The sequence below is a fragment of the Ceratotherium simum genome, chromosome 32 (assembly GCF_057802395.1).
Source record: "Ceratotherium simum simum isolate JZ-2026a chromosome 32, ASM5780239v1, whole genome shotgun sequence".
Taxonomy (NCBI): Eukaryota; Metazoa; Chordata; class Mammalia; order Perissodactyla; family Rhinocerotidae; genus Ceratotherium; species Ceratotherium simum.
In genome coordinates this window covers 9,158,057-9,171,531 of record NC_141931.1, presented here as the reverse complement: position 1 = coordinate 9,171,531, position 13,475 = coordinate 9,158,057, and the positions used below count along the sequence as shown (strand labels likewise).

Here is a 13,475-nt window from a genome sequence, read left to right as displayed (position 1 = left end):
TTTTTCAGAGAAGGTATTGATAACATCCATTAATATGAGGTTGCTTGCTTACTGAATTGCTTTTTATTTCCTTTAATAACATCTTTTATTTTTTTGACTTCAAAAATAGTATCAATTTCTTTTTTTAAAAGTTGAAAAATAAAAGAAACAAAATTTAAATCATCCATAATCCCACACTCCAACAATGACTATTGATATTTTAGGCAATATTCATTCCATCATTGTTCCGTTTCTTAACTGAAATTTGGTGGTGGTTGTGGTTTAGTTGGCTGCACGTGTGAGGAGCAGAGGGAGAAACACAACTTCATTCTTCCCCTCTGGTGTAGAAGGGTGCCGGCCACTGTGGGGGAAAATTACCCATGGCGTCCTTTCCTCCATTCCTTTCCAACCTCCCTCTCCCGCCACGGTTCATCTGTGACCATCCAGGATCAGGCCCAGCTGGAAGGAAAGTCACACAATGGCCTCCAGTATGGGCTACTATTTTAAAGGAGAGTCTACCCTTGGCTTTAGGGCCTTAGATACTCTCGCCAGCCATAGTGGGCGTGTGTATTAGTCAATGTTTGATGCATAAAAGCGACCTCGGAATCTCTGTGGCTTACAACAACAGACACTTCCTCTCTTCTGGGTCTGTAGGTCATCTGTCCTTGGCTCCAGAATGTGAGTCAGATTCAGGTAGTTCCACATGTCTCATTGTCCTCAGCCCAGCAGCTACCTGGGACACATTCTTCTCCTGGTGAATGGAACACGCGACGCCACCTCTCAAGTCCTCTGCTCAGAATTGATGCACTGGCCCTTCCACCCCCATTCTGTTGGCCAAAGCAAGTCATGGGGCGAAACCCAATATAATGGGGCAAGGAAATAAGCTCCCCCAGTCGAGGGGGAGGCACTGCACAGTCCCCTTACCACGGTCGTGGGTGTACTCTGACACAGGGAGGAAGAGGAGAATTGGTAGCCATGGCTGGTCTTCATCTGGTGTGCTGCATTAATCCCCAGCTCTAGCCAGAATGGTTGTTCATGGGTGGTCCAAATACCCGATATTTAACTACCTCTGTGCCTTTGTACATGCTTTTCTTCCTGCCTGGAATGTTCTCCTTATTCCTTTTCCCCTATCTGAATATTGAACATCTTTTCAAGGCTTAGTTCAAACTTTGACCTTCTCCGTAAAGTCCCCCTTGACCATCTCAGCCCACAGTGATTTCTTCCTCTGTGAAAATCTATGGAACTTGGCCCATTTTGAATTCATGCAATGTCTTACATAGCTCCCCCCTCTGTAGGTATACAGCCATCTGTTTATGTTAATCTCAATGTGATAGAAAGCTTCTTAAGAACACGGATATCTTACATGTAAAGGGTACTCACAAATATTTATTCACGGACTGTTAACTGTTTGCTTGATTTACTTTTTATTCCAAGAAGGTGATATTAGAAATGTAACGCATTTGCTCTCTTTCCTAGCCAGCTGTCCCCAAATCTTGCATTTTCAGAAGCTGTGAGAAAAGGGAGCATGCTGTGACTGAAAGTCTCATTTCCCATTTTAAAGTTCCCTTATTGTTCAGCTCAGATTGTCCACAGTTTCCATTTGCAATGGATAATGAATTAACTTTTAAGTTCTACTACTTGCTAGAGAGCAGCCCAAATTGAGTTGGCTGACCACACGGCAGGTGACAGTTGTGACCCAAGGGCAATCGGTCCTTTCTAAGGGCTGTCCTCCTCCATCTCCGGCTCAAATTTACTTTGTGTTTTTTGCATTTCCATTAAAACAAAAACAAAAACACAATGTAGCACTCTCACTTGGAAGGAAAAAAAAGTTATTCAGAAGCTAAAAGAGTGAGAGGGGTCTCAGAGAAAAGTCTCAGAGAAGGACTACAGATCTCTACCCTTTGGGATATCCTCATGAAATGAGGCCCTTCACAGTTTAGAAAGGCTCTTCCCTTGTCTGTCCCTGCAGAGGGTAACACGCACTCTCCTTTTCCCAGATGATGATGAACAGCACATGCTACGGAGTCTGGGGCTCTCACTTGGAGAAACACTCCTATGGTGTAAATAAACGTCTGTGTCTATATTCAGGAGGGTCCTTAATTTACTCACTGTGCTCCGGAGGTATATGTTCTAGTTTAATACACTTTTTATGCATTATTTTATAAAATTCTACATTTTCACATATAAGTCCTCAACACCTTACCTATGACAGTGGTCACTTATAATAACCACTTTGCATATTGATACTTCACCTGTGCTGGTTATGTAAAATTTAGTCCTTGGATACTCATGATTTTGGGGGGCAATTTATGCATTTAACATTTCATTTCAGCCACCTCATTGATATTCAGTTTTAACAAGATATGATACATAGATTAATACAAATCCCAGTTAGAGACCATGCACCCATTCGTGATGTGCTTTGAAACCATGGTCGTCCCTGCCTTTGTTAGGCTGGCTGTCTTTCCAGAAATGCCCTTTCTATTTCTGCCTGTCCTTAGGAGTTTCCAAGTAACAAATTCTGTGCTGTGATTGACCCATGTAGTTTTTAAAAATTAAAATTAGTTGCCAACATTTATAAAAATCCAGATATCAAGCTTCTCTTGGTAAACCAGAATCTTTAGTCCACAAGGCCTTGGGACTCGACATGGTGTCCACTAGCCAGAGCATGGGACATGGGCTCCACCTGGGCTCCACACATGAGCTCTTCTGAGTGCACTAGGGTCTCCCAGCTTCCAGCATTTGACACTTGTTCTAGACCATGGAATGTAACAATTAAATGATGTCATATCCATTGCTAGTGTTTTCTATCTTGTGTTTGTTTCCTGATTGTGCACCATGGGAGGAAGGGAAGGTTTTACTTCTGCCCCGTTATGTGGTAGTCACCTCTCTGTAAGGCCCGCATAAGCCCTTGGTTGACAGATAGCATATGCTGTTGTTCCCAGTGTATTTCATACAGGTGCGTCTTCTCTGTCCAGCAAGACCACGACTTCCTTGCGGTGGCTGGCATGGTGATGAACACTTACTGATCTGATCTTTTAATATTTTATTTAGAATTTTTACTTGGATAACAAAGGAAAAAAAGAAAGCAAGGAAACAAATGAGAAAATGAATGCCAAGAACAAGGAATTCTTACTTGAGGTAAGTTTAATTTTGCAGAGTAGAAGAAAAGGGAGAGATGTTAGCTGTATCTATTTTTAAATTATTTGCTTCTCAGAATAAAGGGAGACTGAAACACGCTGAAATTTTAACTTGAGGTTTTAAAATCAGATTATTACTAAAATATAGCTATTTGAATAATTAAACTGCCTCTTTGAGACATTTGTTAAAAAGTGTGGCTTTAGACAATATATTTTGCTTTTCATGAAGTTGGATTAGTAATTCTTGACTAAAAGACTTATGAATCTGCATAAAATTCATCTCTCAACATCCCATACATTTCATTACTTGAGTGCTCCACAGAAGTCAGACATAAGGATTTCCAAGTCTTTACAGTGAATTCTAAGATGCTCCTCCAGCAGCCAGGTGTGGTAGGAAGGGTGAGATCTGGAGTTAGAGACCTGACACAAGGTTGGCTCTGCCTGGTGAGGTTCATGTGTTATTGGGCCAGTCCAAGAACCTCGGTTTCCTAAATCATAACGAATTATTACAGAGATCCAGGGAGGTAGTGGAAGTACAGTGTGTCAATTACTGTACAGATGTCTGTGATTATCACTATAGGGACATGGTTGATTTTTTTGAAACTCCTAATGAGTTTTCAGACAGTAACTATGCTAAAAATCGAGGCCCTGTTTCCAGCACCTAATGCAGATGCGTGGTAGATCACAGGTCCCAAATGGGCATGCTGGAGCACCAGACAGGCTTTCTTCGCTCCCAGCAATGTGTTGACCTTTTCTCGAGTTAGTAAATTTTGGGCTTCTCTTAAAAATCTGAAGACCTGGTGACCCCTGTGCCCCCATTCCCACCTGGAGCCAGTTTGCTGACACTGAAGAGCGCCATCTCCCATTCACCAAGTCTGCCCAGGGCCTGCACAGGTTTCTGTCCTTGCCGGGCTCTCCCAGCCCTGTACCAGATGGAGCAGGCACCACAACCTTGCTGACACTCCCAAGGTCCTGAAAACACGTTACAAGTTCTGGTTCCCGGGACCAAGAGCACAGTGGGCATTTTCCAGGGAGGCCCAACAGTGGGAATGGGGACATTGTTTCTGCATTTATCAAACAGACTCCAGGGTGAGTTGAGGAAGATCAGGCACCAGGCGTCCCCAGCAGCAAGGAGATCCAGGTTCTGAGCATTTCTAGCAGAGATGGAGACTGGCAGACATGGAAGGGGAGTGAACGGTTTCCCAACAGGGCCGTTTGTTTTTAGTCACTGGTTATACGTCAGCTGTCTGTAAATCAGGGACTGGTTATGCCTTGGTGTATACAACTGCCTGAATAGTTCTTGTTATAGGACTCCAGCAGTGTTTTAAAAGCTGGATGTGAAAGAAAATATAAAGCGTGTTATGCTATGAAAAATCGGCATTATCCTGCTTTCTAATTTGGCCCCAAAATATGAATGAATTTAAGAGATTATTGACAAGGCGACTAATACTAGCTAAATTTTGGTGGGAAATGTGAACAAATATGTATCCTAGCTCCACTAACTATAAATTTACTTGAAGGATGCAAAGTTAGAAGTTATTCTACATTCATGAGACTGAATGAAAGGAGATTGAGAGCTATAGAAAAGAAAGCAAGAAATAAGTTTGAGTATTTGAACTGGAAGTTAAAATAATATGTAATTTTATTGCATTGCTTTTTTAAAGAAATTTATCAAGAATTATATAGGGCCGGCCCCGTGGCTTGGTGGTTGGGTGCGCGCGCTCTGATGCTGGTGGCCCGGGTTCGGATCCCGGGTGCGCACCGAGGCACCACTTCTCCGTCCATCCTGGGGCCGGGTCCCACATGCAGCAACTGGAGGGATGCGCGGCTATGACATACGGCTATCTACTGGGGCTTTGGGGGGGAAAATAAATAAAATAAAATCTTTAAAAAAGAAAAAAAAAGAGATATAATTCTAGGCAAGTTTTGGCATTTGAAAATGTACACCTAGAAAATGTACTTTGTCACTGTCTTTTTCTGATACCATAGTATAAAAATTGCCTTCTTCATTCTTTGATAAGAAAAGTATCCCAATAGAAGGAAATCTTGTCATTTGCGACAACATGGATGGACCTCGAGGGCATTATGCTAAGTGAAATACGCCAGACAGAGAAAGAAAAATACTGTATGATCTCACTTATATCTGGAAGCGGAAAAAAAAGAAAACTGAACTTATAGATACATAGAACAGATTGGTCAGTGCCGGAGGCAGGGTGTTGGGGGCGCGAAATGGGTGAAGGGGGTCAAAATGTACAAACTTCCAGTTATAAAATAAATAAGTCCTGGGGATGTAATGTACAGCATGGTGACTATGGTTAACAATACTGTATTGTATATTTGAACGTTGCAAAAAGAGTAGATTTTATAAGTTCTCATCACAAGAAAAACAATTTGTAACTCTCTGAGGTAATAGATGTTAAGTAAAGTTATTGTGGTAAACTTTGCAATATACACATATATTGAATCATTAGATTCTACAACTAAAACAAATACAGTGTTACATGTCAATTGTATCTCAATTTAAAAAATTATCCCAAGAATAAAATGTTAACATACATATGTTTTATGTATAGAATTTTATGTTATAATTTTTCTATTTACTAGCAGTAAAAGAGTAATTTTTTTACTTATAGGAAAAGGAATCATTTTTCTATTTACCAACTTATAATAATAGAAATAGACTTTATTTAGCACTTACTTTTACAATATTGTAAAATATTGTAAGTACAAGATTGTACTCACAACCTTCTTTATGAAGCTGAGGCTATTATTACTCCAATCTTGCAAGTAAAGGAACTGAAGTTTAGTGACTTGCCCATGGTCACAGAGCTAAGCCTTCTGAGGTGAAGAAGCCTTGAAGTCTAACTCAAACGCTGAGACCTCAACCACCGTGCTATTCTTCCTCTTTTTTGGCAAATGGTATGCAGTGTAAATATAGGCATTCAATCAGAGTTGTAGACAAAATGACTTTTAGCTTAAAGGCTAGTTTGCTGCAGTTTGTTTAAATGTGAACAAAATGTGTATTTAAGCCTTCATGTTTTAAATAATCGGAATCTCAATTTCAGGAAAGTTTCTGTGGAACATCCGTCATTGTACCAGAACTTGAAGGAGCTCTTTATTTGAAAGAAGATGGCAAGAAATCCTGGAAAAGGCGCTACTTTCTTTTACGGGCTTCTGGAATTTATTATGTACCCAAAGGAAAGACAAAGGTCAGAAAGAAAAAAAAAACACTTTAGCAAAAAAGCATTTCATGAGAGTGAAACTAAAGAAATCCTCAGGTGGCAATTTAAATACACTCTTTTGCTGTGAGATTCATGTTACTATAACATTTGTACAAATACATACTCTATTAGGACAGAATCACAGAAATCCTGTTGAATTTTTCCATAGCTCTCTCTTGAAAGTGAAGAATTTTATCTATTTTAAGGCCAGGTTTCAAAAATTATGGCAGAAGCACTTTTCTAGAGATTAATTTGTTACTTTGCATATCTATTTCTCAGGACTTTTTTTTTACCCTGTATTTACTCTCTTGTTCTATAGTCATTATAGTAAAACTTCTTTTATCTGGAATCACAGAAGTATAAGTCATGACAGATCTTCATTTAGATTTTAGCCCTTCTACTCTGAACATTTAAATTGTTCTCTGAGGTGTACTATATCCATTTCCCTGCCTAATTTAGCAGAGTATCTTAGACATCATTTAACTTCTTCTTGGTAAAACTGAGGATTATTGCATCAAATCTGTAAGCATATAGTAAATTCTTTGTCTTTGAAATGTAATTTTAACTCTCCTTCTGACCATTAGCTTTTTCTAAGCCCTTTCTTAAAGGCCTGGGGCATTTCCATCTTTTGCTTACCTTTAAATCTTTAGGGGCCTGCCCAGTGGCACAAGCAGTTAAGGGCACGCGCTCCACTTCATCAGCCCGGGGTTCACAGGTTCGGATCCCGGGTGCGCACTGACCACCTCTTGTCAGGCCATGCTGTGGCGACGTCCCATGTAAAGTAGAGGAAGGTGGGCACAGATGTTAGCTCAGGGCCAATCTTCCTCAAGGAAAAAAAAAAGGGGAGGATTGGCATGGATGTTAGCTCAGTGCTAGTCCTCGTCACAAAACGGAAAAAAAGCTTTAGGCTATCTCTCTTACCCATATCTGGGGTAAACTAAAGCATTTTGCCTTCATGACCGAATCCAGAGCACCACCAAATGGCATATTTACAAATTGCAGGCTGCTTCTAATAAGGCTTGACCACATCCCATGCAGGTGAAGTCCTGGTGAATATCCAAGTCTGCTCCCATTAGTTAGAAGAAGACTGTCTTACCTCCATCGGAGTGCAGGAGAGGCATTATGGGTGATGCTTGGTTCAGGGCAGCTACTGCTCCTGCTTGGCCTCAGTCTTAGAACTGACACTTTCCCATCCGTGTGCCATCTTCAGTCCAGTCCCACACTGGGGACATGACAGTTGACCCACAAATAATTTGTTTTATTTCAGAAATGTTACGTGTTTGGCATTTACATATAAATGAGACATATAAATAAATCTATCACAAACAACACACTTAGTGATAAAAATTAAAAGTGATCACACTGGGGTTGGACACGATCTCTCACTGCTCCCATTAACATTGGAGTGGAGGAACTAGCCAGTGAGTCAAGAGAAAGAATAAGAAGTATAATATTGGAAAAGAAGAGGCAAAAACTCTGTTTATTCACAGTTGACATGATTGTCTATCAGACAATATAAGACACTCTACTAAAAATTGTTAGGACCAAATAAATTTGCCAAATAAGAAGTTGTTTTCCTTTACACAAACAATATGCAAATTAAAATATCATGCAAAAGATTCTGTGTGTAGCTGGTACAAAAAAAATAAAATACCTAACAATAAACTTAAGAAGAAATGTTCAAGACCTTTATGGCGTAAAATATACAATTTAATAAAGGAAGTGAGTAGAATTAAATAAATAGAAATGTAATAAATAAATAGAAATAGAAAACTAAATAAATAGAAATAGAAAAGATATTAATTCTCTCCCAATTTTTTCTTTTTTTTTTTTATAATTTTATTTTATTTATTTTTCCCCCAAAGCCCCAGTAGATAGTTGTATGTCACAGCTGCACATCCTTCCAGTTGCTGCACGTGGGACGCGGCCTCAGCATGGCCAGACAAGCGGTGCGTCGGTGCACGCCCTGGATCCGAACCCGTGCCGCCAGCAGTGGAGTGCGCGCCCTTAACCACCAGGCCACGGGGCCGGTCCCTCTCCCAATTTTTACTATATATTCAATCCCAAGAAAAATTTCGATAGGATTCTTTTTACTTAAAGTTCACAGACTGATTCTAAAATTCATCAGAAAGAGACATTGTTCCAAAATAAAATTGTGAAGAACATTGAGGTAGAACTTCTCCTCCCAGGTGTCAAAACATTAGATAATACAGGTAGAGATAAATATCAACAGAGAGCCATCTAATATAAGGCAAATTAAAGTGAGCATTTTATAGCAGTGGGGAAAGAATGTGATATTCAGTCATTCACTGAAATAATTGTATATCCATTTGAAAAAAATACATTCCTACCTCATATACCATGTTCCATATTAAATCCTAGGTTGATTAAATATATACAGAAAAAATATATATAAAATCTTAGAAGAAAATATAGGCTAATATTTTCAGAATTTGGGGGTGGGGAAGCCTTCTTAAGAAGACTAAAAACTCAAAATTATAAAGGAGAAAATTGACAGATTTGACTATATAAAGTAGTTTTTAATTCCTTATGGCCAAAGATGCCAAACAAGAAATTAAAGACTAGCTCTTGAGTCAGAGTCCATTTGCAATATGTATAACCTAGTATGAATATCGATAAAATATAAAGACTTCAACAAATCAATAGGAAAAAGATAAATGAGAAAAACAGCAGCCCTTATTAAGTGAGAATTCAAAGAAAAAGAAATATCAGCAGCCACTGAATAATTAAAAAGCCGCTCTGTCTTACTAGTAACCAGGGAAATGCAAATTAAATAGTGAAATATTTCCTTCCATGAGATTGATGAAATTAACAGTATTGTTAATATCCAAAGTTCAGCAGGAGTCGGTAAGAAAAATAGGCACTCTCATACATAGAAGGTTGGAATGTAAACTGGTACAGCCAAATTAGGGGACAATTTAGCAAGATCTATGCAAATATAAAAGGGAATACTCCTTCAAAAGTCAGCTCCATGTTTGACAATCTGTCCCAAAGAAATATTTGCTCATATGCACGGTGGTTTTTGTAAGAGCAAAATGTTGAAATAACCTCTAGTCATCTTGAGTAGAATGGCTAGATCAATCATTGCACCGATACAAGTGGAATGCTATGCAGCCATAAAAATGAATGTCATATATCCATTCATATGTCCTGATGTAGAAAGACCCCAAGATATAATGTTAAGAAAAAGAACAAGTTTATAGAACAGTATTTATAGTAAAATCTCATTTATATTTTTAAAATTGTGTATATATAAGTATATGTATGTATGTGGGTATATCTACACATACATATGTATATAAATGTTTACCCAAAAACATTTGAAAAAATACTACCAAACTATCGACTAAGGTACTTCTGGAGAAAAGAGTGGAATTAGAAAAAGGGATGATGAAGGAAAATTTTCATTTCATTATATATATACAGTTTTAAAAATTATGATGAATATATGTTATTTTTGTAATTAAAACTTTGGAAATCCAGAAGAAAATATCTTACAAGAAAAAAATGTACAGGGCCGGCCCCGTGGCTTGGTGGTTAGGTGAGCGCGCTCCACTGCTGGCGACCCGGGTCCGGATCCCGGGCTTGCACCGACGCGCTGCTTCTCTGGCCATGCTGAGGCCGCGTCCCACATACAGCAACTAGAAGGATGTGCAGCTGTGACACACAACTATCTACTGGGGCTTTGGGGGGAAAAAATAAATAAATAAAATCTTTAAAAAAAAAAAAAAAGAAAAAAATGTACAACCATATATAAAGGAATAATTGTGCACTGAGGTGTAGCAATTTTGCCTTTTATTCTTTATTCACTAATTAGGTAAAGAACTATAGAATGTGAAGGGGAAAAAAGAGTAATAGAATAAATTTGTAATTGAAGTGTAACAAAATATGTAGATTAGAGGGTGTAGTCTTCACAAGGCGTGTTATACATGGAGGAGAGGTTCCTGTTTCCATAGCAACACTGCCAGCACTAGAGAGAAAGCATGAAAGGAATCTTTTTTTCTCAGGAAGAACTGCGTGAAGTGTGTGCTAATTTACCGAGCATCAAATTGACCTCTCATTGTTCATCCTGAGGGCGGCTTTTTTGTTAAATGTTCAATCATGAAATCCATCATTGACTTAGAATGACAAAAGCCAAAGTGAGATTTCTGACTAGGTTGTCGGTCACCTTGTCTTGACGACATCGATAATGATGTCCCAGGTGGACCAGTCAGCTCTGACCCTGGGACTCCACATGCAGACACTAGAACAGCAGTGTAATCTTTCGCTCCTTTCCTGGGCCTGTGGCATGCTGTTTTGCCTTGGGTGTATTCTTTTACCTCTTGAAATGCAGGCTTGGCTCTGAGAAAACTATACACGGTAGATGTTTAAATAAATTACCTAAAATTCAATATTTTTTCTACTAAAATGTAATCCTTAGTTGTGCCATTAAGAACAACCTTGGAAAAATATTAACTTTCAACTCGGTTAACGTTCTTTTTTTTTCCCTTCTCTTTCAGACCTCCCGAGATCTGGCGTGTTTTATACAGTTTGAAAATGTCAACATTTACTATGGGATTCAGTGTAAAATGAAATATAAAGCACCCACTGATTACTGCTTCGTTTTAAAGGTATGTTGGAAGAAGTCCTTACTTGAGATTTGTAAGCAATTTGCATTAATATTTCCTTTTAAGGAAAAAAAATGTTAAATGTTACATGGTTAACCACAAGTATAACATAATAAGCTTTTTATTTTAAACCAAAATAGGAAAGAGCGAAACATTTCTCCCAGTTCAGATTATTTTCCCCAATGCCTGTTAGCTGAGTCTAAAACTTTCAAGAGTCTGTCCAGGCTTCTTCCTCACTTATGAAAATGAAAGCTCCACGTTTTGAACAAATTTTACTTATAATTTTATTGATAAAACAATAAATTTTCCAGTTTTTTATTTATCAGACTCTTATTCCATTGTAAGAAGTCTTTGGAAATTAGAAACTTGACAAGATTTCCTAGAAAAATATAGAAAATACAAAAAATAGAAAAAAATCTCTTTTTCTAAAAGTAATATTACTGGCTAGCCTTGAAACTTTTTAAGGTGCATGTTATCAAAAGGCAGTATGTATTATCAGGTGTTGGGTAAGGTTTACATTAGCACCATATTTTAGAGGGTTGGGCAGAAGTGACTTTTATCTGCCAAATGTAACAACTGACTCCTAGAAATGGATTCAAGGAATTTACATAGCTGTTCTGGACTTGCTGTTGCCTCAAACACCATAAATTCCTTTCCTTTCGCAGCCCCTCAAGCACATCTCACACCAGAGAGTGTGGATTATCTGAATCCATACGGCACAGGGCAAGGCCGCGTGCAGAATGTCTCCTTTCTGAGTCAGAGTTCCTCCTTTTCCGTCTGGGACGGGTCTTTATGGAGCAGGTGTTAAGGAGACCAGGTCCCTGGCGAGGCTTCTGTGTAGGTCAGTCACCCACCCCACAACAGAGGGTTATCTGCCCACAAATGTCAACAGGGCTGCTGTTGAGAAACCCTGTGGTAGACAGAAGAGCCCCAGGATAATGGCTGTGAAGGGACTGAGGGAAGGGAGAGAGCTAGATTCACTCATTCATTTATTTATTCAATATTTGTTGAATGCCAACCCTCTGGTAGGCACTGTCCCAGGTGCTGGGAATATAGAAGTGAGCCAAACCTACAATAATCCCTGTCCTCATGGAGTTAACATTCAGTGTAAGGAAATGGCGATAAACAAAAAAATGTGTAATGTGATGTCAGGTAATGATAAGGCTGTGGGTGACTATGAAGCAAGGCAGGGGCAGAGCGTGCCAAGACTGGGGCCGGGTCTTCTTTGGATCGTGTGGTCAGGGAAAGGCTCTCTGAGGGAATGACATTCGACAAAAGATGTGAGTGAAGTGAGGGAGCAAGAATTACCAGGGAGGAGCATTCCAGGAGCAAGAAAACTAAGTGAGGCCCCGAGATGGGGGCCTGTCTGGGTCAGAAGGAAGAGAGCGAACGTCCTGCCTCCTTCAGGCTCCTGGACCTCCTTGTCTCTCCCTGGCGTAGAAGGGGTAGTGAGAATAATGGCAAACACTAATATAGCAACTAAAACGCAATTTTTAAGCACTTTACAGATATTAACTCATTTAATCCACCTTATGAGGAGAGAGCCATATTTCTCCCTAGTTTGTAGATGTGGAACCTGAGCACAAAGACTCCCCAGCCAGGAAGTAGCCGAGTCAGGATGAGAAACCAGGTGGTGCCTCAGAGGCCATTTTCTCAGACAGTGTTTGCTAGGACACGAAATATCTTCTCTGCCCCACCCCTCCTGCGCCGCTAGCCACTCTTGAATGGTGTCTTCACTGTGTTCCTATCTGACCCCATGGCCCTTGTTTGGAATCCTGAGACTCTGAGAAATCACCAGAATGGAGGCCCTTCTTTCCATATGGGCATTCCATTGCACTTCATCTCTGAAGCCTTGCCCCCATCTCTTAAGTGGGGAGAAGGTTTTGGAGAGAGGTTCTGAAATACTGGTCAGTAAACTGGATGATCAGAGTCAGTTAGAAATATAGGCTCCAGGGCCCTGGACCCACTGAATCGAATGTTTAAGGACGGGGCCAGGAATCTCTGTTTTTTCTCAGCACAGTCAAGTTTTGCACTCAGAGTATTAGAAGGTGTCCTAACTCTAACTATCAACAGTTGGGGCCTAGCCGGTGATGAAATACCCTTTGGAATGGACAATTAAGATGAAAGTTGTTGGAAGGGAGCAAGGGCCCAAACTCCAGGCTAGGGTCCCGGGGCCAGAGCAGGCATGTCTGGCAAGAGAAGGATAAGATGTCAGACCTAGAGGTTCCCAGGATGGGGATTTAGACACAGTGAGCAGGGCAGGAACTCAGTTTGGGATTAGGTGCTAGAATCGTAGCTTGAACTGAATTTTCTGTGTGGGACTCAGGTCATCCTGGGCTGCACTGAAAATGGCAATGCTGAGTCCCAGGATATAGGACAAGAACTTCTAAAACCCTCATCTCCAAGGCCTGAGTCTTCAAGAGAGAGTTGGGGGCCTCCCCTACAGGGGAGAGACCTCAGAACTGGAGAAGCCAGCCGGCCTGATGGGTCAGGGAATGAACAAGAGT

The 13,475-nt window shown here is 40.0% G+C and overlaps 1 protein-coding gene across 2 annotated transcripts in view; it reads left to right on the top strand.

Annotated features, from left to right (window-relative positions):
• APBB1IP (amyloid beta precursor protein binding family B member 1 interacting protein) overlaps positions 1-13,475 on the top strand; it is a 102,165-nt gene that overhangs the window by 66,736 nt on the left and 21,954 nt on the right. For both annotated transcript variants that reach the window (XM_087420682.1, XM_004425286.3), the window contains exons 8-10: positions 3,034-3,120; positions 6,185-6,328; positions 10,861-10,971. In XM_087420682.1, coding sequence (XP_087276808.1) covers positions 3,034-3,120; positions 6,185-6,328; positions 10,861-10,971 — 342 coding nt within the window. The remainder of the gene's footprint in view (positions 1-3,033; positions 3,121-6,184; positions 6,329-10,860; positions 10,972-13,475) is intronic.